Here is a 26538-nt window from a genome sequence, read left to right on the forward strand (position 1 = left end):
AGATTTGATAAGGTATATGCGTTTCCGCGAAAGGTGCAGAATTTTTTGTTTGAAACATTTATTTTATGTAACCGACTTTGTGATAAGATAAAATTCGTTTAGGTTTGAATTTTGTTTTGAACTTGCCAGAAAAAATTAAACAAAGAAGTACTTTATCGGATAGACTTTGCTTTACTTGCTTTTGTCGCTTTGGAAAAGGGTAGAGGTAGGTATATTTAAGGCCTTTTAAAAAGGTTTATTTCAGAGCTCTGTTTAAGATTTGAATAGTAAAAAAAAATAAAAGGACTTTATGAAATATATATACTTTTTAATATATAATTATATATACATAAATATATATTTTTTTAATTAAAAAAAAAAAAAAAAAAAAAAAATGGTGAAGTATTTTGTTAATTTTTTAAATCGGAGATTCAAAAAATTTAAAACACAATTTAACTCAAAATTTGGATATTAAATTTAAATTTTAAAAAACGCTCAAAACGAATTGAACACTAAATTTGTGAAAATAATCATTAAATTATTATTTTGTAATTAAAAAGAAAAGCAACGTTTTTTTTTTTTTTTTTTTTTTTTTTTTTTTAAATAGATAATAGTGATTTTTTTTAAACAAATATACAATTTTTTTTTTTTTAATTTTGGGAAAAAATGAATTATTTGTGTAAAGTTATTTATTATATTTTTTTTTTATCTAAATATTAGATATTGTTCTCCTCTTCCCGGTCATTACTTACTATCCAAAGTCCCAAGTAAAAGAAAGTACTTCAATTTCCTTATCTGCAGCGGAAAATGATTTCGTATTGTTTTAACTGTGTTTCTTGTCATAAGTTGTGACTGTTTACTGTGGCTCAGTCCAGTTGAGTTGAGCCGAAATGAGTTCTGCTTAGTTGAGCTTGGTTGGGTTTAGTTTTATATTCCGCTCTTTGGCTCTCTCGTGGCATTTGTTTGCTAAGGGCCAGTTCGCCCACTGTTTGTTTTGTGTGCTCAAAACAATTTTGAGAGCCAGCCGACTGGCGCTTTGTTTCGGGCTTTGATTGAAATTAAGCGCATTTGAAGAGGTGGTCCGCAAAATATGGCCATAGTTCAAGTGACATTGTTTTCATACAAATCTACCCAACATAATATATATACATCTGGGTATATAAATTGTGATAAATTGTTTTGGTAATTTGACGAGCATTTGTGAGGAGGCTGTTGGGCCTTCAATAAATATGAGGATATTGTTATAATTAATGTGAGTGCTTTGCCAAGTGGACAGCATTTGCTTTCATTATGCTTATTTCCTCAATTAATTGTTTCCATTACGATGCTCTCCACTTAATCGTTGCCAACATGTTGCTGCGCTAATTTGAGCGACAATAAAACATACCACAATGGAGTATATATATATATATATACACATCTATATATCACATATTAAAGTTGTATTTGAAATTTTCAACTAAATGTCATCGAAATGTCACATTCTCTATTCTGGCATTCTGCAAAATTTCCGTTGCCTGTTTAATGCGTTATCAACGTCCGCCAAATAAAGCCATGAGAGTGGACAATAGGCTCTAACAACTGAACTCTAGTGTCAGCGGCGCGCTGCTCAGTGAATAGCGAATAATTAAATGCAAATTAACAATGGTCAATGGACTTTTCGGTTGGCCAGTGGGACTGGCGCTGTTGCTGTTGCACTCGACTAAATCGTATGGTGAAAATTTGCATGCACTGATGGACCAGTTCGCTAATGGAGAATCCAGATATGTATTACGATTATGCCATACCAAATGGACATTGGGCTGTTGCAGTTGTAGCTGCAGATAGACAGCATTCGGCCTTAACCTGAGCTGGATTCAGATGGCATTGTTCCATACACGAACACACACACGCACACACATGCATGCATGCAGAGACGCCCAATCTGGCATTCTTATTAGTTTATGCCACTCAGCCAGTGAAGAGCATGACGTATAAGCGCATATGTTGCTATGCGAGTAGGCAAGTGCAAAACTATGCGAACTTTCGAACAATGCCAGGCTCAAAAGCTGATGCTTCCATACATCAGCGTATCAGAAGCGAAAAGGTGGAAGACGTGGCACAATAGAATGGTTTCCAGGCCAGAGAGGAATCCTGAATGCCCTAAGCTTAAACCATATAAGTCGGAAACATGCTTCTTTATTGGAATAAAACTCAAAAGATTGTTAAGCTAGGCAAATTATATGAGACTTTTTGAGACTTAACTTGATTGGGATGAGATTCTTTTACAATTGTTAGTTGGATGTGAGTGATAAATAAATGAAAGAATATGAAAACTTTTACTTTTTAGTTATGTAAAAATTATATTGTAAAAATAATAATGTATTTGTTCAAGTACGAACATGAGACCTCAAGGATTGCAAGCATGGACATTTCGTCAAGATTATCAATAATTATCATATCTCTATTTCTCATGTACACAAGTAAGAGAAGAAACCAGGGACAGGAATTGTCAGCTATTACTTTCTCTGGCCCCCCGCAGAATGTTCATGCACATGCATGAACATAGAAATATGATAAGTATGGGAACATATGAATATACGAAGATCGTATACATGCCTCCGACGCACTCAACGACTAGCATGTAGTGCGCTGGGAAAAGATAAGGGTCACATGTACGGACTGTATAAATAGACAAATGGACACCAACCCTTGCAACCCAGAGTCAGATATGTAAGAGACGAACGCTGAGCCTTACAACCTCAGCGATAGGATAAGAATAGATAATAGAACCACGCGGAGCCTTACAAACTCTACGATAAGATAAGAACATGCAATAGACCAATGCTGAGCCTTACACACTCAGCAATAGACGCACTAGATTTAAGGGTTGAAATTATGCATGAGTCTGGGTATATAAACCCAGGCTCAGAAGAATAAAGATCAATACGAAACTAAACACCATCACAGTCAAGTGTATTCATTCAGTATTTGTATTGCAAATTTAAATTTAAAACCTTTACTTCTATATATAAAATACTAACGGAAAGTTATCAATTCATTCAATATAAAATATTCGTTAAGAAAAATTAATAAATTTGTATACAAAAAGTCTTACGGCAAAAAAATATTATGAAAGACATAAATAGCAATATAAGATATTTATAAATAAAAATACAAATAATAAAAAAAAAAAAAAGAATGAAAAAATATACATTTTTCTTTTTCAGAACTAGAAATTGTAAAACAAATATTCATAGTTTTTATATCAGTCACTCTTTTTTTTTTATCGCTAGCAAAACCTACTTCTGTTCGTCCAAAACTTTTTAGCCAGATTAGCTTGTTCTATTTGCTTAAAAGCTCTAGCCAAACAGATGTACTATAACTTAAACTATGTAAACTGTTGCCGGTTTCAATCAATTCGATCATAAAACATGCCCCCACAAGCACAACGAGTTTGCCGTCGCATTGGCCACGGGTATAAATACGTTGGCCAGCATTTGAGGTTGAAATGCAATCTAAAGCAAAGCACAAACTTTAAAACTGTTGACCCGCTCGTCGCCGTTCGTCGGCCACAAAGTGGATGAAATGCAGTGATGTGCGAGGTAGGAGGCGCTAGCGTTTGTGTTTGTGTAAATTGCAGTATTCGATGGCCAATACGACCGACCAAAAACTGCAAAAGTACAAAAGCAACGGATTGGAAAAGTGCGCCTGAAACAAACATACACATACACACACACACACACACACACACACACACACACACACACACACACACACACGCATGAGCACACTTACACACACGAAAACACACAGACAGTGACTAATACACAGCTGTCTGCACACATACATACAATGTGCTGTCCGTGTTGGCCTAGAAAACCGAGTACAATATAAAATGCCAAAAATGTGAGAGAGCACGTAAAACGTAAAGTGTTTGTGATACCCTGTAGCCATAAAGTTGTTGAAAGGGATATCTGCTTACAGCCCCAAAGCTACTTATTTATGATTTTCATAGAACCCATCGATAAAAAATAAATAAAATAAAATACTGCCACTGGCTGCACTAGTAAGAGGATTATAAACTTTAAGAGCAGTGCAGGACGTTGCTCTTCTTCGATGAAGAAAGAGAGAATTGAATATGGGAGGTAGGAGAAGAGAGTCTAGTATGTGCGTCCGAGTTGATCAAAATTTATAGAATAGGTTGAGCCGTACAAATTTGAAGAAGTGGCGAAGAGGCAAAGGGGAGAGCTTACTAATTTTTTATAAATTAAATAACTTAAGCATACAAAATCCATAATCTTGAATTTGGAGTTGATTAAGTCAAATAAAATGAAGTGAGAGGAGCTCATAGATCACAGCTCAACTAAAGACTTAAAGATTGACTATAGGTATAGAGTCCTCAACCTGAAGTACTTAAACTAGAAAATAGAAAACAAAACCTGTCCTATCAATATCTAAAATTCTCTAGAGCTAGAAGAGCTAGAGCGATGAAACATGGAAATTATGTTTTTATAAGATGATATATGTATCTTATTGATATGATAATTTATTGTATTGTTGGTAATCAATGCTATTCCTACATTTACATTCAAATGATGACTTGTATGTATATTATGTCCATTAAGCAGTATCTGCTAGTTGGAGTCTCCCTTTTGCCGCAGCTTTCGCTCGTTGTTTTGAAATTTGTGCTGCAGGGCTGTCCCATTATTGGAAATAAAACAATTGACAGCAATGAGACTGCGCCCGGCCAATATGCTATTGGCCGCGACCATAAGCGCTGCGGCATTGGCGTTACCAAAGTCGCCAACTCTCCAGTTATCGAGCTAGCAGTCTATCCAGCTGCCCATGTTATTCACTAGGTTGGCCCAGTAACTGCCCGGTTTCGCAGTTATCCTTCGATTAGTTAAGCTGCGCAAAATAATGATGACAGCTGACGAGGCTTGCCGCAGCACCGGCTACATTTGAGCCAAAGGCACTAGGTGCTAGGTGCTGTGTGCGGCTACCCGTGCGAGAGACAGTCAGTTGAGGGGATTAATTGAGTGATGAGTGGATGCTGTCGTCTGTATAATGGATACTGCTATCTCATAACACTTCAATTTGAGCGCAGCACGTCCGATGTCGCTTAATGGCCAAACCAAGCCTCGCAACACGGCTATCGAATATCGCATGTCGCACTTCGCATTTCGCATCTCGCATGTCGATTGTTGAATGTTTATTCAACTGTTAAGAGAGATTTTTCTTTATTTTTCTAGCGAACGTACCGTATCTATGCTGCCCTGCCGTCGGTCCATTAGCTGGAACAGTACTTGGGAATTTACAGTTATGCTCTTAGCCATAGTAACTAAGCCTTTATCCTTCGCCCCCGTCGTCGTCTTCTGTTCTTGGTTATGTTGATTCGCAGCAATCAGCTTATGTCATGCACATTTACTGTGCTTGAATATCGTGTAATGCCGCATTTAATGGGCACTGAATTTCATAGCCGACGATTCCATGCAAATACTGTTATCACACAGATACTTTGGCAGCTTTACATGCATACTTTCAAATATATATGTATGTATATATATATATTGCTGGATTCTTCTTTAGATCATTTTTCTCGTACAGACCCATACTTTTTTACCTTAATAAATATATATATTACAGATAGTTTTCTATCTTGGAAATACTTAAATATCTGAGAGTTTTGCAATCGATAACTACTCTTGCATATTTCAGACAATTTAACAATTTTTTCTTGTATTTATAGATTTTGTAATTTTAATTTTTATTTATTTATTTATTTATTTTTTTTTATGACACCATCACAGATTCTTTGATAACTAATGTACTTATTTTCTTTCGATAAGTATATATTTTTTTAAAATATATATTTTTTTACAAATATATTTTTAAATATATATTACTGTATTATGTATTGTACAGACACCGATATTTTAATTCGAATTTTCTGGTTTATTTATTTTTTTCTATGAGGCAAATATTTGGTTTTGGATTTCATTTTTAAGTTTCTAAAAAAAAAAAAAAAAAAAAAAAAAAAATAAATAAATAAAGAAATAAAATAAAATAGTAGAATACTGGAAGCTTGCAAAATTGTATTTTATAGAGCTCAGCGTATTAACTAGGACAATTTTAATTGTAGTGCTCTTGATTTTTTATTATGAACCGAAAAGTAGAGCTCTTACATCGTAAGAAATAGAAACATTTTTAAATAGTACAGCTTGGCTTGGGATATTTTGGATTTAAAGCTTCCAGACAGGCTCGCCAGTATCACCGCTTTCGATTTTTTTGATTCGCTTAACGTCCGATACACGCAAACGGACAGGAATCTTTGGTTGACGCAATGATTTTATCTTCGGCTGTGGATCTGGTTCGCTTTCGTTAAGTAGAGCTGTTCTGCGGCTCTGTACGAGCTGCTCGATGATTGAACTGTCACAGGCTAGAGACTTGACGTGCAAGTATTCATCTGTATAGACCAATTCGTATTTGAATAGCATCTCGAACTGCTGCAGTAGCTCCAATTCCTTCAAGGTTATGCATGTACTGCCCAAATGCTTGTACGTATCCCGCTCGAAGCAGTGTAGTTTGCGGTGAAAGTTTTGCTTTGACGAAGGTGCCAACAAAAATATCATACGATTAAAATCCTGACGTCCGGTTAGTTGGTATAGCAGAGGCTCCAGCAATATTTGACCTTTGTCTTCAACGGCGGCCCTACCATAGCGCGGCATTATTGATCGTCTTATTAGTCCATGCATATCATTGTATACGCTGACCCAGCGACCCATTGAAATAAGTTTATTGCCTTGCGAATTAACTGGTTTATTCGTAAATGGCCGAGGAGTACTTTCGCTGTTGCTTGTCACATCCATTCCGCAGTCTTGAGTCAGAAATAATAATAAAAAAAAAACTTTTGTAGTAGTCTGAAGCAAAAAAATGTCAGATAAAAATACTTTACTAATTTTTAAAAATGTGTCTGAAATTCATGTGAATGCGTTTCGTGATAATTTCCAAATGATTCCTACAGTCCTGTGTTCATAGGGCATACCTCGTTTTCGGTTCTAGGCCTACTGTGTTTTCTAAAATTAGGCCAATCACAAAATGTTCGTTCATAGAACAATAATTATTTGTCTTTCGCGCATATTTTCCGTCGCACTTGAATTTGACATTTGCCTAATTGCATTTCACTGACAGCCGCACAAAGCGTCTCTGCGGCGAGTGTTTGATATACCATTGTGCTCATTTAATATTAATTAACTGAATTAGGGTCTTGAATGAATTATGTGGATTTTGAATGCGTATCTGTGTATTTACCCTGTAACTAAGGAGGGCCAAGCAGAAGGAAGTTTGTGAATTTTACTTGTGATTTTCATTGAATTTGTTTACTTTCAGCTCGCTATATTCAATTATACAATATAAAAAAAATGTATTTTTTTTTTTAAATTTTAATTCGCGTTTAGTTTTTACTGAAATGCATAAAAATTTGACTGAAAAAAGGATAATTTTCAATTCAAGAGTATCTCAAAGTCAACACTTAGCCTCAGGCACTTGACTTGTTTAATAGACAAACAGTTCAAGATCTGTTTGGGACATTCGCTTTGAAATTGATTGACAGTTCGTTGCACAAAACGAGGCACCGTTTGAATATCTTAATGTGCGTTATCTTAAATTATAAATAAATTGTTCGCTTATTTGTATGAAATGGGTTGAGCTCAATTAGTCACTTAAGCCTACTCATTGTAGATAAATGTTATTTGCGGCTCAAGGGTAAATCAAAGAAAATTATTTGGATTACAGCTCAAAGGCGATTCAGCGAGAGAGTTAAAAATTTAAAATTAATTTACACACAGCTGTGCACATGGCCTGAATTTCATTTAAGTTGTTTAAACGACGGTTTTGTATAGTGATTAATAATTTATATTTCATATTCAACACTTGAGCTAAGCTAAGCTGTTGCTTAAAACACCTGCAAAGTAGCTCGCTATAAACTCGGCGACAGCTAACAAATTAAACAGCTTTCAACTTTAAACAGACCGCACAGCTGGGGGCAACTGGGGGAGGTGCAGGCAAGCTTCACTTAGTTGACTAAAGAACAAGCCGTGACTTATACCGAATGATAACTTAAGCATATGGCAATTTGTCAGGCTGCAAGGCAAGCCCAGCGGTTAGCTTTATTTCATTTTTTTCTTTTTTTCTGTAAATCGCCAACGTCTGCATTCGGCTTATAAAAGGCTGGCCAGCTGCCAGTTGAATGTTGCAGTGTAAAGCGACAATTCCGTTGGCTGTCAAGAAGTCACACCCGGCCAAGAAGCGATGCCCTTTGGCCTCAACAATTGCTGGCTGACCGAATGCTTGACTGGCTACGTGCCGAGAACCTGTCGCCGCAGGAGTGTCTCTTTTATCGCATGTCCAAGCCAAACAAACGAGACATTGAGCATTGCTTCAGCAGAAAACAAGAAAGAGAATAGAACACTCATTTTGATGCGCGCTTAGAATGTAAAGTGTGTATATTAGTTATGTCTGCACGAGTTTGAGTTGAGAAGTGCGAATCGTGGAATATTTATATTGAGATTTTAGTAAAATGCGTAAGGGAGACATGGCAAATACATAAACAGTATAAATGGCAGAGCTTGGAATCCATTAGAATTTTGTTAAGTAGCTTCTTTTAAAACATAAAAGTTTATTCTCTTCCACTGTGATACTCTAGTTAAATGAGACACGAATTTAAAAATCTGGTAAGAGTTGATTTTTGGCTAGAAAATATCCTGGGCTTAAGCTCATGAAACACTCTATATTTTAGTTATACAATTTTGATTTGATAAAGTAGTAAAAAGGTTTAACAAGCTGAATGAAGAAATACATAAAATTCTAGTACAATATAAAACTAAAACTCTTAAGCATTTTGTAGTTTCATAAGCAAAGACTTGATAACAGCTTAAGTAAAAACTGTAATTTAACAAATTGAAAAACTTGCACAAGAATTTTTTTCAACTCTCTTCTGAGCCATTCAAACTTGTAGTAGTTATAGCAAAGCAAATGTATTATCGCCCATTCATCGCCAGCCAACTTGCACTGACTAATTCTATTGGCCAGCTCTGCCCTCTGCTAGATCTATGCCTATTTAAGCTGAAAAGCAGCTTGAACGGCAGTTGCATTTACAGTTGGGCCAGCGCTTGCCATGAATCGTTCGACGGCCGACTTTTTGGCCTACATTGAGAATCTTATTGCAGAGGAATGTCTGGCAAAAGGACAGTGCACCACCAGATCGAGTGGCGTCCGTGGCATACGCATTTGGTTCTCAGATCTCAATAGAATGATGCCGGGCTGTGAGCTGCCCAGACCAGCTCGTGTCAGGGCTAAGCTGGAAGATGATTGCAGCCAGAAATTCACATTCTTCAACTGTTGCTGCCTGCTACAAACATTCCTGCAGAAATTGAAAAATATCTTTTATTGGCTGTTTCATATGTGGAAGGGGAAATAGCGATAGCAAGATAGAAAGAGGGACAGCAAAGACTTTTTTCTTGGAATATTATTTGGACTTTTCTGTAAGCTGCTTATATGTGAGTCAAATTCTCAAGAAAAGCTTTTACAATTTTCTGTGGGTAATTTAAATATAGATGTTTTTAATATTTTTAGCTTTGTTTAAACTAAGAATAGTTATTATTAAGTGAGGAATATATTAAATTTGATGTTATTTATTTTAATACTAACAAATTTATTTATAAAGCTTACAAAATGTATTTTATGAGCTAGAAATTATCTACAAAAAAATCATAAAACATATGTTAATATTTAGTTATTTCTGTAAAATAACTATTAATTATTATTTATATATGTTTGTAAATTAATTTGTTTTTGATTAGTATCAACAGCCAAGAGTTCAATTCTTTGCTTCTATGATTAAATGATAACAAATTTAACATTTTAAGATTTATTTAAATACAATTGTCTTTTACACCATAAATTGCTTTTGTGATCTTGTATTTAAAATTTTAAATATTTCGGATTGCCGAGAATTTTATACTATAGTTTTTTGCGGCATATATTATATATCAATCATAAAACACGGTATTAAAATAAATGGAAAAGGCTAAATATTATTTTAATCTTTATAAGCTTTAACTTACGACAGACTCTATACAGCTTATTGTCAGTTTTATAATTTGAAGCATATGAAAGCCATAAAAGCACAGCTCATATAGATTCAATTGATTTAGCCTTTAAACGAGGCAGCTGTTTAAGCAAATGAAGCGCAATCAAGCCGTAAACATTTGTTAAATGTATCGATGGGAATTTTCATAAATTTCACTTTCACTGCCAATTAAATAAGTGAAAATAATTTACGCTGACTAAGGGCAAAAAATGAAACCCCGAACAGCTTAATTTTCTTTACTGCTAATGAAAATATATTGCTATATATATATATATGTGTACATATATATGCATACCGATATAGGGAGGGAGCGAGAACTTTGGCTAACAATGAAATGAAGACCGAAAATTGAGAAGCGTATCGAGCTATAACTTCATTAGGCGCACTGAAGCGACAAGCTTTGCAATATATCTGACAACTGGGGTACTTATAAAATGAGAAATATCTTGAGAAGAGAGACAAAGAGAAGGAATGCAGAGAGGAGAGATGTGCAGAGAGAGAAGTAGATATTTTACGCAGTATAATCAATAAAAAACGCTAAACACAAACATAAATAAAAGGGATATGCGAATGCGGCACGAATTTATTAGCCATCAAAAAAGCCGAAACGGAAGAAAAAAGATGTATCTGTGTGTATGTGTGGGTGTTCGCATCGTCAATGGCAGAAAAAATGATAAAAATAAATAAAAGTCTGTTGGGTTGCTTGAAGCATCGTACGCGTAAACAGTTCAAGGACTTGGGCTGGCCGCATGATTTATTTGCTTTCGACTGTCTTTCTTTCTTTCTATACTGATGACCTGCCTCATATGGCTCTGGGAGAGAGAGAGTGTGTGTGTGTGTGTTAGTGTTTTGTGGGATATAGTGTGGTTCAATTGCCGCTTAAGTGAGGGCACATTCCGAGACGTTTTATTGGCTACGTGCAACAGCGCAAACAAATTTACATGACACTGAACTCTACTACGCTTACCGCTGGACTACTTACCTGAGCTCTTTCCTGTCTGCCTTCGTCCGCTCCCTGACATTCCATTGGCAATTTGAGCCGCATTATTGAAAGATTGATGAAATTTTTCGACAGTCGGAACCACTGACTTACCGGCTATCGAGCCGGACAACTCAAGATAAATGACTGGAGTTCCTTTTTGCGCCACCCTTGGCTAAAAGTTATTGCGGTCTGTGTGGCGCTTATAATGAATAATGAAAGATTTGCTGCCCCCTTTTTATACCCTGTATACATTGAAAGGGATTTTTAAAGGGTATTATGGTTGGAAGGAAGTTTCTTAATGGAGAAAGTTTCTAATGGAGAAAAATTAATAAATTTACTTTTTGGTTGTCTATAAAACAGGCTTTTTTACAATATATACAATTTACAAATTATACAATTTATGTCATGTTTGTGTTTCTATAAATGTATTATATATTGAGAAAATATAGCAAACAAAATTAGATTAGATAGAAAATCTCTCAACGAACTGAAGCATTACGTAGATAATATGTAGACTACAAAAAACTCTCGTTTCATTGGTTTATTATGCCCCAAGTCGAGCAATGCCTACCTAAACGACTCTTTCTTTCTTCATATTTATTCGTTTTATTGTTGGCCGCATCAGAACAATAAAATGCCCTGACCAAATACCCAAAACTGTTGTGTGACCCAACCCATCAGGAATTGCAGGCCCAACAGCCGCTTTGGCAATCTCATCGACCGTCTATGATGTGAGTAGACCATTGAGCGGTATTCACACTTTGATTTGGTGGTTCGTTTGGCTTATGGGTGTCTATGTATTAATAGCTTTTATAACGCTTCCTGCTCGCCCGCCAATATATCTTGTTTTTTTGGGGCAGTCTTTGGCTGCTTCTTTTGCCTACCAATTTGACTGTCAGCAAGTTTCTTTACATGCCAGAAATATTGGTCGAGAAATGTGTTTTTTATACCCTAAATACGTTGTAAGTGACTTAATCGGGTATAATGATTTTGATAAAAGTTATACAGCGTAGTAGCAGGCGTGGTCTGGTTATAAAGTTTATTTACAAACATTGAGGCTGACTCATTTAGATATCCTTATTTGCATACTTTTAAAAGCTTTTCGGTTTCTCTGAAATCGATATTGAATTTAATTTTGAATATTTTATAGACTTTTTTAAAAATATAGATTTTTGCAATTTTTAAATTTCTACTTTCTCGCCATTATCGAAAAAAATTGTTTAAGATTCTGGATTTTTGAGCAACTCGAAGTCTGGCAACCTCGTCGGGATCTTTTATTTATTTCCCATCGCGCTGTTTGCCTCGGGTTCGGGTTCTTTTGATTGAATGCTGCTCATAATTGCAGCTTTTGCTTCATTTCATGTTGGCATCTCTTTGATATGTAAAATGGTTTCGGCTTTCGGTTTTTGGTTTCGGTTTCTGTATCGTTTACGATTCCGTTTACGCTGCCTTGACAAATGTTTTGCATTGATTGGCGCCTCGGGGCTAAATTGTTAAAGGTTTTATCTTTCTGACTGTGGTTTTCACTTTTAAGTAAGCAAAGAGTGTATTCTTTGCTTCAAACGAATCAGATATACATGTAGACCTATGTAGCTGTGGGACCTGTGTTCAATGTTTTTTTCCTACCTTTTTTTTTGCGATTTATTGCTGCATAATTGGGCTGCAAATGAGGATGCTTTCGCTTTTCCGGCAGCTGCTTAAGCTCATTTCCGGATATTTAGCTCCAAGCTGTGTTTGTTTTTTATTTGCCCTCAGGGGCAAATGGAGAATTGTTGTTAGCAAAGGGCTGAATGAAATAATCATGGCATGGAAAAGAGATTACTAATTGAAAATTAAGCAAAACTAAATTTAATACAGATTTTCGCACGATTTGAATAACAAAGTATTTGGAAACTTAACATTTTGTAATTAAATTCTATTTAATTTTATGTAAAATGTCTGGGATATTTCAAAGAGAGATAAATTGAGTTTCAAGCATTTAAAGAAAGAAAAAATACAATTTGCAATCCAATTTATCGCACAGTTCCCTTAGCTGTTCACAGCTTACGATTTCTTTTGTGGTTTTCTTTATTGTGTGTTAGCGTGTGTGTTTACACATATATTCCGGTTGCCAATTAGCAGGTAACAATTTGGGCAAATTACTCCATTGTCAGCTGGGCAGACATAGTGTCAGCTCGTTTTGGGACAGCACGGAACCACAAACTATTTACTCCTGTCAGACTCGAGTCTCTAGCTCCGTTGGGTAGAGGTCGAAGGTTTTTGGCTTTCTCTGCAGTTTGACATGCGGAAATGGTTTGAAAATGTGATTGCTCGCCAGGTGTCCAGTGTCCAGGCCCTACATCAAAAAACCTTTCGACTGGCAACGAGGCTCGAGGTAATTCTTTTTCTGTTTTGATATTTTTAATTAAAGGCATGGACCAAAACGGCTGGGGCTCTACCTTATTTTTGTGTTTAATAAATTAAGCCATTTTATTTCATTTGCTTGTGGACATACACTTACACATTCTCTCTCTCTTGCTCACTCATCCACAAAACGTACATACGTCCGTCTCTGTCGCTTTTTCGTTATTGTTGTTAGCTGTCGGCATTGCCATTGTATAAGTAAAACCTGTGGCTCATTAAGACGGCTACGTGAGCATTTAGCTGGCAGGTGAGTGGGCGGCAGTGCTGTCTGTGGGCGTGGCCGGGGGTGGGGGCCGTGGCGCTTCACTATTGGTTGGGGGCACGTGTTGCTTTTGTGGCATTGTTTACGTTAGCAGCGCGGCTTTTTATTTTTGTTTCATTTTTGTTTCTTTTCTTTTTCTACTTTTTCTTTTCTTTTGTGGGGCACATCGAAGCTTTTGTGCTTTTTGGAGACTCACTGAATGGCAGCCCGTTGTGCCGCTTCTTACCTGTTGTTACCTGCGTTTTATTGTCATTGTTGTTGCTGTTGCTGTCATTCTTATTAGTGTAATGTCTGTGTGAACAGTAAAGTTGATGTAGAATTTTCCAACATTTTGTTGCTGCTGTTGATTATTTTTCTTGTGCCTCAATGTTGTTGTTATCAAATTAATATTTTGTATTTATCTTTTTTAATTAAAAAACTGATTTTCCACACACATAGATATTCATTTAAATATATATATATACATATATATGTGTGTGTGGCTATAATTTGATTGCTCAGGCAATTCAACAAAGTGCACGCGAATGTAAATCTACATATTTATGTGTGTTGAAATTATGGGCGACATGTCCGCACATGTGGTCCAAATGTGACTTCCGTTTCCGCTTTGCGTTTCCCTTTGGCGACATGAGAAAACTTTTAGCATTTCTTTTATTTTACATTTGTGCCATTCTCTCATTGTTTTTTATCCTACTCTCCATCTCTCTCAGTCCCTCTCTCTCTCTCTCTCTCTTTCCCTATGTGTGCCTTTCTGCACGCCCTTCAATGAAATTATTTCTAATGTGAGCTGATATTTTTTGTTTGTTTGTCTTGGAGCCCTTAAGCTGTCGGCCCTAGTTTTATAGTTGAAGCCACATGAGAAAATATTAGCACGGTTTTTTGTTAAATATATTTTAATAAAAGTTATATTTAGCTGAATAAATGAGATTGTCTAGATAGAAATTATTATAGGTAAAGTTAATCAAACGTATATATATATATATATATATATAATTAAACTTATATATGTATAGTTGGATAAAAGATCTATAAATAACATTCCACTTTTCATATATTTTTTCTGTGGTTTCCTTTCCTAATCTTTTCTGACACAATTTAATTTTGCTTCAACTGCTCTCATATAGTTATGCTTGCCCATCAATCAATATATATTTCCATTTATTCATTCAGCTACGACAATTTTTCTGCATCGAAATCAATTGCTTAGTTGCGCCTCTTCATTATTTTCTCTTCCGTTAAAAAATCCGCACTGATTCATAACTTTTTGTTTACAGAGCAAATTGAGTTTTGTTTATTCGATTGTCGCCAACTGCGCTCTGTTTTTGAAAAAATTCCATTGCTATATTTTTTGTTTTTGTTTTATTTGTTTGTTTATTATTGTTAGTTCATACATTTTATTTGCTATCTAAGCTGTGCAGTAATTGATTTGATTTGAGAATTTTTCGAAGGAAATTGAATTCTAAGCTGGCATATTTTGGTTTGCCTTATTTTATTTTGTTTATTTGCTGCTATACTTCTATACTACTATGCTCCTATATTGCAATGCTTCCATACTCCTCTTACTTTACTCCTAAGCTGCTATATTTCTATGCTCCCATACTCCTTTACTTATAGTCCTATACTTATATTCCTATGCTCTTTTACTTCTATGCTCACATATTCCCATGCTCCCACGCTGTATCTACTTTACATTTATACCATCCCAATTCTCTTCTCCTACAATATGAGCTTTCTAGTATGCAGACCGCGCTCAGCTCTTTTACTCTACTTCTGCTTTTCGCTGTTCGCATTCCATATGTAAAATTGCTTAACTCCAGCTAAGTCTCAGCTACCTCATTCTTGAGACTCAACAACTATTTTAAGAATCACTTTCAGCCGCTGCTGTCGTTTAGGTCAGCCTTTGTGTACCAATCATTTTGGTTGGCTGTTTGGCAGACAAATTCTAGTGCGCATCTTAATAAAATGCCAGAGCTTGGCATTGTTGGTGTTGTGGTTGCTGTTGTTGTTGTTGCTGCAGCTGTTGTTGGTGCTTTTCGCACAATAAGTATGTATTTGTATTAGCCGTGAGGGTTACATGAACTTTGCTTAACAAAACTCGACCACAGCAACAACAATGGCGAAGAAGCGCAAAAGAATTTACAGTTGACATTTTGAAGCAGGCACAGAACAGCGCAGCGAATAGAAAGAAAAAGGCGGCAACACATGCAAACCGGGGCGAAAACAGGCAGAGGAGACTGTAAAAAGCCTTTTGTCGTGTGTGCACTGCTGTTGTTGTTCTTGTTGTTATTTGCAACCACTACAATTATGATTACACACACACACACAAACACACACACACACACAAACACACACACGCACACACACACTGAGTTATACATTGCGATGTCGTGTGTGCGTGCTGAAATAGAGCCCATGTTAAAAGGGCTGCCACAAGCATAATAAGCATCAGGGCATGCTCATACGCTGCTAGCAAAAAGTATGCGCACACACACACGCTAACATGCACATTTTCATTTTGCCGTACCGTACCGTATATACCGGCTGGGCTAATTGTGGCCACGCCTTTTTGTCGCACTGTGTTGTGACATTTCAAACGCCATGGCAAGAGCTGAAATGAAAACCAGTTGCCCTGCTGAATGTTCCTGCATCGCCTACCGCCCACCATTCTCCTTTGTCTCTGCCATTTGTTATTTGCCTCACCCATTGAAAAGGTTAAGCAAAGGGGTATATTGTTCCTGTGCAAGCACATACAACTAGCTGAATGAGAACTTACAGAAAAGCTTATTAAGAAAAGTTGAGCGTTGTCTATCGATAACATACATATTATCGATTAACTGACATTGAAACTTGCGATTAGCAGAAAAGGCAATCGAACTGATAAATAGTTTTTATATTTCAATATTTCCTTTCACATATCTTAGGTCATTGTAACCCTATTTTAGGGTTTTCTTGTATAGTCTGCTGTACTAACTATTTGAGCCATAATATCGAATGGAGTAGAACTATATAGTAGTAAAGTATAGTAGTCAAATACTTAGAACTATTATATAATTTGTGGTATCGAATGTATAAATCTTATTCATTCAGTACAATCTAGTTTTAAGTATTCATTCTCGTATATCTAACGTGCTTAAAAAACGTTTCTCTCATCAACTTATATCATGTGGATTTCGTTTCTCTGGGTTTAAATAGATAATAATTTGATTTTTTTTTTGGAAATTCATGTAAATTATTTTCAGATACTATAAATTAACAATATTATGTAATGTATCACTCATTCAATCCCTTTCAAAGTTGATATCCTTTAGTCGGCTACTGCAAAGTCTGAGCTGCTTTATTTTTTTCTTCTTAGTCCTTCTACGCTTTAGCCTTACGCTTTCAGTTACTTACGAGTTGGCTCTTGACTGCTTTGTTGCTTGAATGAATTCTTTGGACCTTGCTGCTCACTTTATTTAGGGCTACGTTTCATTTGGATATTTTATTGAGGCAATTATTCGTCGGACTTTAAGGTTGCCAAGCGTGCGGCGTTAATTGCGAGCGCGTGTATAAAGCGCATTTGTTGTGCATTTTTAAATAATAAAATAATTAAATTATTATTTATGGCTGCTGTCCACGCTCTCTATGTGCCCCCATTTAATGATGATTTGTTGGGCCAAGCCATGCAGACATATGCTGAACTATGACCTTACGTCTACGGCCATAAATTCACACCCGCTGCGAGTGTCGGAGATATTTTTGCGCTCCATTTTCCACTATTTTATTTTATCTTATTCTCGTTCATGTTTCGCACCAAAGAATATTGGCTCTGGGCAGTGCTCGTCATCTCTCTCTATATATATTTATATATATATAAAGCACTATAAATATTGAAGCCATACTGGTGGAGCATTTTAAAAAATCTTAATCTTTATTATTTTTTAATTAAATTTTTTTTGGACCCAGCACGAGTATTAGGCAGTTGGTTGCGCCCGTTCGTGTCATTTTTTTTTATCCTTCTCACTATCGATGCTCAGCATGCGAATGACAAAAACATAAAAAAAATTCTCGGCGAAAGAAAATATAAACCTATAGCTCTTTCTGAATTTAAAACGCTCTTAAAAAGGTGGGTATTTAAGTATTTTACAGCAGTGAAATTTTGCTTGTATTGAAACTCTTTCCTTTGTTGAAATTTACAAGTATTTTTATTTACATCACAAAATTCCATCCCTACATGAGTTTATTAATTCATAAAGAAAACATGCATTAAAAATGTATTTTATTTTATGAATTTGGTAGAGCAATAATATAAAGCTAAATAGAGAAGAAGTTATAGTATATTAAACCGTTAAAATTTTTCTTTGCTGTGTGTAAGTTTATTTAAAATCTGTCCATTTTAAATTGTAGAAAAAAAATGTATTAAATTTTTATTAAAGAATTTCGACAATTTTTATCATGTTCATTCCCTTAAATATTCCAGAAGTATTAAGAGCAAGCTGAAAAAAAGTAAGTAGTTTTTCAGAGTTAGCCATATTGCAGTATTCATTTAGCAATCGCATCACACACAGTTCGCATTATTCTTCTTCAACCAACTGCAACCGCTGTTTTTTTGTGGCTAAAAACTATTTTATGACACTGTCAGTTCATCTTTTGTGCAGTTGCTATTAGAGTTCTGGGCAGCCACGAGCCAGACCCAGGCAGTCTTGTATGGCTGACTCATTGGTGGAAAGTTTATGACTGACCGGAAAATGTATGTGGGTGTCATATTGTATACCCAGTGTCCGCAGAAACTGAAAAAGATGGGACATTAGAATTTTGAAATAAATCATAAAACATTGCTATGGACTTTTTTGCAATATTAATTTTTTTTAATTTTTTTTTTATTAAAAATAGATATTGAAAAATAATGAAAAACGAACCTAGAAAAAAAAGGTAGACTTTAAGATATCTCTACTGGTGTTATATTTATTGAAGTTTCGATTGGTGAAGCTCACAGACATCACTTGAGCAGAAAAGGAGAAACTTTGTAGCTTTCTTACCTTACCTGTCCACAATTTGCTGGCTTCACTGGGCATCTATTATGTAGTCATTTTCAAACTCACAACTTTACCTACATATTGTGAGATACATTTGAATATATTGTACCCCAATGAGCTCAAAATAAAATATTATTTTACTGCTAGGCGATGGCTGCAAGAAGTTTCACTCATAAAAATAGTTGCTGAAAGCCAATTTATTTGTTTAGTACACGCAATTTAGAAATAAACGAGAAGGAGCAAATTGCTCGCAGAGCTTAACCATAAAACCGACCACAGCAAAATGGTGAGAAAATGAAAAATTGTTTGACGACTCTTGCGAGTGAGATAAAGTGTTGATAAATAATACAAAAAATGTTGATTGTAGAAAAAACATTAAGGAAATAAAAGTAAACAATATTTTGATAAAATGTTTGGAAATATATCATTAAATAAATAAATAAATAAATATTTTACTAGATAAATATACAAAAATAAATAATACAAAAGAGCACGTCTTTTTATGCTAGAGTGTAAATAAAATAAATTTATTTGTCAAGTTTTCACATATTATTTCCATTAGCTGACGTCTAAAAGCAAAAATTGTGATTGAGCAGAACAAATATGCTTGTATAGCAAATTTATCAAATAGCTCTGCTTTAAAGAAAATATGTTCAAGATTTTTAAACTCCTCTGTAAGCTGAAGCTTAGGCCATAAAAATTGCGTAGGCACTGATGATGTCAATATGAATTTTGTAAAAGTTTCATAGAAATTCGCTATGCTTTCTTTAAGGCTCTTTAAATATTTCGCATACGCCACATTGTAAATAAATTGGCCAAATTATAGACACAAGCGCCAAGGCCTCCTCCAAACAACACAAAACTACCAAACAGACAGAGACAGAGAGAGAGAGTGAGTGAGAAAGAAAAAAAAATATATATATAAATGAAAAGAAAAGACCCTAAAATATTTTGAAGTGGCAACAGCTGAGGCATCAACGAGCTGGGCCGAGTGGTAACGCCTGCCGGCGACGGCATCTTAATAAATTTCCCAAGCAACACTTTGGCTGTTATTAATACTTGAGTGAATGGGTCGAAATGGCAGAGAACAGCGGAGTCGTACAGCCTGGCACAGCACGCAGCTAAAAACCGCGAGCCAAACACAGAACAAGACGGGCCAAGCGGACGTGGTGTGGCAACGCCGAAACGGTAGATGTTGCTTAATTACACCCTCTGCCCAACAGGGGGCGTGTGCATGTGTGCCTGGCAGCGCCCATGCAGCGAGCGAGGTCTTGAGCTGTCGAGCAGAGGGGTGAGCTGGAGGAGATACGCATTTTGTTGCGATAATTAATGAACGTGAAATTTTCCCGCTGATATCTCAAGCAGCTAGTTTAAATTTTTGGCCTTCAGCGTTCTATTATTAAATTCGATAGGACAATTAATTGAAGGGTTTTTGTGTGAATAGGGCTGGATAAGCGGGCACATGTCAACATGTTAGGTAACTATGCTTAATTAAACAAATTCCAATGATTCGCATGGCCTGCCCTTTGTAGCATGCAGCGAAAGTCAAATTTTAATGAACCTTCACTTTGGCTTCCGATTCGCATCCAGTACGATGTTCAGTACGATGGAGTTCTATTCAGTTTGACGTTAGTTCAGCATTCCTACAGGCACCTAAGCCAATTTATTTTCACATTCTTGACATAGACAGTAAGTAATGGGAATATATAGACGTAAGGAAGTAGACAAGGAATTACCCTGTATTATAATTAAATGATGAGTTTTTAGTGTGAAGTTCTTTTAAGTGTTGTTCTTCGATAGATATCGATATCAATATTGATACAATTGGACGAAATAATATCTATTTAGATAAAATAGTATTCAACAGATATAAACTTTTATGAAAATTTTAATATTCTATATGTGCTATATGTTATGATACTGCTCTTATCGATATTTATCGGTTGACACTAGAAGCCATATTTAAACTGTCGCACTAGTTACGCATATTCTTAGAACTTTTGAGGCATGATTAATCTTGCGTAGGCAAATTAACATTTGCATAGTTTCAACCATTTACTTAATGTTAAGCATTTTTCTTTGTCACTGCCATAAGCCCTCATGATGTATGTGTTACAGGGTATTAAAATATACGCACTTTTGCCTAATGATGTCTACGCACAAGTCGTGCGTAAGCCACATGAACACGGCCACTTGGTGGCACCTGTAAGCAATGGTGCGGACAACCACACATACACATACACATATGTACATACATATACAAATAAATGTATATACATATACACATTTACTTATATATTTTACTTGGCTTGCCAGAGCTATAATCAGTTTCAGACATGTTAAGTCATTTTGCGGACGCACACACACCGACGCAGTGAGGGTGACTACTGCTACGCCCGGCTGCTTGTTTATTTGGTTGTTGAATAATTTGCCTAGCATTCAAATGATTTTTAGCTTAGGCTTCCAACTGAGATGAAATTAATTTGTAGATGGGGCACAAAGGCTAGGTTACAACTAGAGCTCCGGCATTTCCATTGTTGGCCATGTTCTGGCTGTGTGTTCTTCTAACTGTAGGTATTCGGATTTCGGTATATTTTAAAAGCCAAGCCGAGACAGCAGCAGGGGTTGCAGTGCAGCAAGGCTAAGAATGTTTAAGCTCTAGCTGGATTGACTTATTCAATTTAAGAGCTCTGGTGTGCCTTTGATGTCCGATAAAATGTCCACCATCGATATTTATCGATAGCCACAATTAGTTGTCTAGAATTTTTTAGATATGCATAAATAAATTACATTACCGAAAGGCAAATTCATAGCTTGATATGCATTGCTTTATTCGTTTTATTAATTATTTCCCAAGAAGTAATTAATTAATTATTATTCTCAAGTTCCGGGTGCTCATAGCAGCAATCCAGCGTTTCAGGATCATAGACAAGGCCGCGAAACTCGCAAAAGATCTTGAAGATGAGTTTCTCTTTCTTTTCATAGTAGTCGTCGGCATTGCGATCGAGTGCATCCACCTCCGCTTTGTAGATGAGCAACTGCTGTCGCATGCGCAGAGTCTCCTCATCGCAGTTGAGACTGTCATCGGGATGCGGCTCGAGCGTGAGCAGCGACAACATAAACGACAAATACTTCTGAAAAGACCAAAGATATCAGCAGTAGGCCACTATGTCATTTTATCTCACCTCCTTCTCCAATGGCAAATCTTGCCTCAATATATTCTCATCGTGTGCATTCTCCACGGCATATGTGATATCCATCGCGATCTCGACTTTGACTTTGACTTTGACTTCGATTCAGCGGGTGTGGCTGCCAGTTGGCGACTGTGGCTGCTTGCCTCAAGCTTTTCATATTTTATTGCCCTGTTTATGTTTACATTATGTGAGCGAATATATAGCTAAGTGTGTGCATATGTGTGTATGCGTGTGTGTGTGTGGGAGAGGCCTTAAGCTGAGTTTCGCAAAAAATACTCTGTATTTAAAGATATGAGAAACAGAGCTGTTAGTTTTTTATTGTATGTATGTATTTTGTTACCATCTATATCATATCTAGTCTATTCAAGCTCAATATTCTACTCTTATTGAGTGATGCTCGATTGAGTTGTTTATTTGTTCCACTGTAAAACTTAAGTTGTCGTATCGTTCATGAACTGTACTAACTAAAGTGAACTAGTCGTTTACTATGAATTTATACATTTAGCATATTTAAAGATGTACGTCATATTTACCATTCACTTCCCAGGGTATTTATTATTTGGTATTTTAACTTCAACTCTCCATTTTTCTCTTTAGATACGGAATTTTACAACTTCATAAATAAATGCGAGAGAAATTGCTGGAAATTTAGTTTTATTATGTAAAACTCAATCTGGTCTATGAATATGCTGTTTTACAGCTAGCCTAAAGCTAAAAATAACATTAAATAAATTATATTATTTTTGCACTGCAGTCAACTGTACGCTGAGATAAATAAATGATTACTTTTGTTGCTTAGAAAAGCGAAAAATAATATTAAATAAAACCTAGATCGCATAACCAGGCAACAAGCGGAGAGTGAGTGGCAGGCAGTGCGAGCGGAGTGGCAACAGTCCACAGCTGGGAACAGTTGCAGTGTGCAGGGAACCGGGAACAGAAATGGGCATAAAAGTCAAGTTGGTGCAGTAAAAAGTAAATAAAATTGACACCCGCACAAAAGGAGGAAACATAAACCGAAAAAGTGTAAACAAACAACAAGCGGCGCTTAGGCAAATAAACATGGCCAAAGGGCTAGAGAGCGAGAGAGATAGGGAGTTAGGGAGAGAGAGAAGGGCACAGAGGAAGCAAGCGAAAGGGTAACCGCAGACAGGCCAAAGCAAATGCATAGCGCACGCAAACAATGCCGGCTAAAGAGTGAAAGAGAGAGGTGAAGAGGAGTATAACTGTAAGTGCAAGCGCGTCCAAGCGAGAGTAAAAGAGCATGAGCAAGGGGCAGGGGAAGGGGAAGAGCGGCAGCCACAGCAACCGAATAAAATGCCAGCTGCAAGGCGAGAAATGCTCGGTTTTGCATTATATTTCTCTTTTTTATGAATTTTACATTTTGTTTATATGTATTTTTATGGAGATTATATGCAGAGTGGCGCTGCAACAGAATACCGCTAGCTAGCTGGATGTGAATGTGCGCGCGAGCAAGATAGTATGTCTCTGGGAGCACGTGCAGCACAGGTTGCACAAAATGGCGGCCATCAAATGTGCAAAGTAATAAAATTTAAGTGCCGGATATTGAAAAAGCTCCGGTACTGATTCCCATGGCTAATGTTTGTTAATATTAAAAAAAAAAAAAAAAAAAGAAACGAGAGAAACATCATAGCGCACAAAACTGTTGAATTGTTAAACAGATAGGTGAAATCTAGGCGTGACTCAAATAACTTTATTCCAGCTGAAACCAATACTACTAATACTAATCCAATAATTTATATTGATTTTCTATTAGTTACTTTTCTTACAGCCTAAAAATGCTAAGCTACTTGTCGTTTAATCTGCATAGAAATAGAGAATTATTTATTATCATTTTAAAGCCTTGAGGAAAGCTTTAAAAAATCTTCAAGTCCCCTAAATAATAAAATCATTTTTTTGTTGGCTATGAATTAAATATCATATTTGATATATATTTTCAGATAACAATTATATAAGAGTTTTCAATATTAATTTTCAATTACAGTCTTGCTTTTAGCGAGTATGTAGACAAAGCTACTTATAGCTTTATCTTTACATGAGAGAAAAGCCTGTTTTTTACGACCAGAGTAAAAAACTGTTATCGTAAAAACTATTGATGGCGAGCCGAACGCACACACAGTGCTTGCGATAAGCAGTCGCACAGCAGGATGAAAACAATTTTCGAGAGCGGTTCGCAACGCTTTTCGTGTAAGCTGACATGTGGGAGTTGTGCCATACGAATCGGGCATATCGGGTTAAGCTTTTGTCCCGATTGTTGTGCTGCAACAAATATGAGGAATTGGCTTATATCGAGGCGTCTATTTGGCTAACGGCGACAATTGAATTTAAATTGAAATGATGCAAAAATCAGAAGAAATTATTTTTTAAAAAAATCATAAATTCTGCAGACAACAAAATGTTCTTAAAATGTAGAAGCAATTTGAACAAAAATTACTGGAATCTATAAAAAATATCCAGTACATTTTGTTATGCAAAAAAATTAGTTTTGTGGCATTTTTTTCTTTGCCCGATTTCGTTGTATATTCACGTTTTTTTATTGAGCACATTTATTGGTTATGAAAATATATATAACAATTTACTTCATAATTTGTAATTTTGCATTCCGGAGCTTCTGCTCATAACTTTCAGCTCTAGAAACTTTACGCCACAAATGAAAATTAAATGTATATAAGGAAAATAAAATAAAATGTATATAATACATAAAAAAATACGAGAAAATAGTTTTTGTGAAATTAGTTTTTTTTTCCTTTAATTTATATTTTTTACATACATTTTTCAGTTAATTGAAAAAGTTGTTGTAAAGCATAATTTACATTAATCCCTAAGCTTTTGCTCATAATTCATATATGTACTTCCACAGAATTTGCTCTTGTGCAATTTCAGCCAATTTGTTTGTTAGAGCTAGCTCACCGAGTTGGTTTAATCCGCACATTTAGTTCAATTAGCATTTGAATTTAAGCATACTTGCATGGAGAGACAAGCTATGGGAATCGCTTAGCGATGTCAACGTTAAATGTCGCTTGCTCAGAAATTTAATTAAGCAATCAATGTATTAATTAAACCACGCGCACAGGTAAAAGTGAATCGTGAAGGCGAAGAAGCGCATCAGATGATGCCCTCAAACCAGCGTATGAGTAATGAATTTTGTTGTTGTCATGTAAATAAGCAGATGCCACAGCGGCGTGAAAGCACATGCCAAGGCATAATAAGTGTATGTGTGTGTGCGTGTGTGTGCGTGTCGAAGTTAAGGATGACAACACGCAGAAGGCGCCGACAACGTCGTATCGAAAAATGAAGGAAATGAAATAAATCAAGACTCATTAAGCCGCAGAGCAAGAGAGCTGGGGCCAAACCACAACAGGGCAGCTGCCATAGCAAACGTAGTTTGAGTGAATGTGTATGTATGTGCGTGTGTGTGCCAAGTCTGTGTCTGTGTGTGTGTGTGTGTGTGTGAGTGCGTTTAGGTTATGTCAGCGCGCGCTAAAGCAAAGTTGACAGTTGTTGTCAACTTAATCATCGTCAACAACCAACACCCCAAGACACACACCCACCGACACACAAATTTCTACCTACACACACACACGCACACACAGTGTGTCACACTTGCCTAGATTACTTATGCATTGACAAATACCTATCAGGCAGCCGCAACTTGAACTTAATTTCTAGCGATAGCTCGACATATTGCCTGCTCATTATGCGAGTCTCCCTCTCTCTCTCTCTCTCTCTCTCTCTCTCTTACCATCCCTGTCCTTCTCTCGCCCATATGCTTATTTGCGTGTAAATATATATATCTCTGTTATGACTACGTCAACTTCCGTCTTTTGTTAGTGCCGCTGCTGCAGCTGCTTAATAATAGCAAATTACACAAGTAATTAGTCACGCATTTAATTATTATTTATGGTTTGTCTGTCTCTGTCTCTGTCTCTTTCTCGGTCCCGTTCTTTGTCTGTCTCTCTTTGTCTCGCTCTCTCCTAGTAGCTTTTTCTATTTAGCTTGTAATTATCTAGTCGAACGCTTGTTCTGTGCTCTGTTAATGTATGCATGCGTCAATAGATAAACGCAAATCGTTTTCTGGCTAGGCAGCCATGTCCTCATATGTATGTAGACGGCTGTCACATTATTCTAGTTAATTTTATGCATGGAGTAAATTTATTTCCATATCTCTGCCAAGCGGCAGTTGCTTGGAAATAATGTCTAGACATTGCAAATGGCATATAAATCTTAAGTTTATTAATGGACCCTAGTCTTAAGTTTTCTAATGGGAGCTAATCATAAATAAAACGGGATTACTCAGTTAGATTTGATTGTTGGGAATAATAGATTTATTTCTCATGGAAAATTCTGAATTATACGAAACTGCTCAACTGAAAAGATTTTAAACTGACCAAAACGGAACTGTTTCGTCAGGTGAACCGTAAGTTCAATTCTGACTCTAAAATTATAATATCAGCGGCTCTTGCTTGATAAATTGAGCTGTTGGTTTTTTAAAATTCTTTATTGTTAAATACTTTTAAAAAATAAATTACATATGTATGTTCTTATTTTTTTTTTGT

General features: G+C 36.0%; 3 protein-coding genes across 5 annotated transcripts in view; 1 reads left to right on the forward strand and 2 right to left on the reverse strand.

Annotated features, from left to right (window-relative positions):
- Positions 1–26538, forward strand: part of LOC6575979 — an 84841-nt gene that overhangs the window by 24936 nt on the left and 33367 nt on the right. The gene's annotated exons all lie outside the window — the stretch shown is intronic.
- On the reverse strand, positions 6037–7013 carry LOC6575977. 2 transcript variants are annotated; one of them, XM_015164908.3, is made up of 2 exons: positions 6917–7013; positions 6037–6838 (listed from the first exon to the last, which is right to left on the reverse strand). In XM_015164908.3, the coding sequence occupies exon 2, from the start codon at positions 6828–6830 to the stop codon at positions 6204–6206; it is 627 nt and encodes a 208-aa protein (XP_015020394.1). In that variant the 5' UTR covers positions 6831–6838; positions 6917–7013; the 3' UTR covers positions 6037–6203. The 2 variants fall into 2 exon arrangements, with proteins under 2 accessions (XP_015020394.1, XP_002001981.2); XM_002001945.4 differs by having other exon boundaries at positions 6912–7001.
- LOC6575978 lies at positions 21581–22108 on the reverse strand. 2 transcript variants are annotated; one of them, XM_044008577.1, is made up of 2 exons: positions 21956–22108; positions 21581–21901 (listed from the first exon to the last, which is right to left on the reverse strand). In XM_044008577.1, the coding sequence occupies exons 1-2, from the start codon at positions 22028–22030 to the stop codon at positions 21638–21640; spliced, it is 339 nt and encodes a 112-aa protein (XP_043864512.1). In that variant the 5' UTR covers positions 22031–22108; the 3' UTR covers positions 21581–21637. The 2 variants fall into 2 exon arrangements, with proteins under 2 accessions (XP_043864512.1, XP_002001982.1); XM_002001946.4 differs by having other exon boundaries at positions 21581–21904; positions 21956–22107.

This window comes from Drosophila mojavensis, unplaced genomic scaffold (assembly GCF_018153725.1).
Source record: "Drosophila mojavensis isolate 15081-1352.22 unplaced genomic scaffold, ASM1815372v1 contig_36, whole genome shotgun sequence".
Classification (NCBI taxonomy): domain Eukaryota; kingdom Metazoa; phylum Arthropoda; class Insecta; order Diptera; family Drosophilidae; genus Drosophila; species Drosophila mojavensis.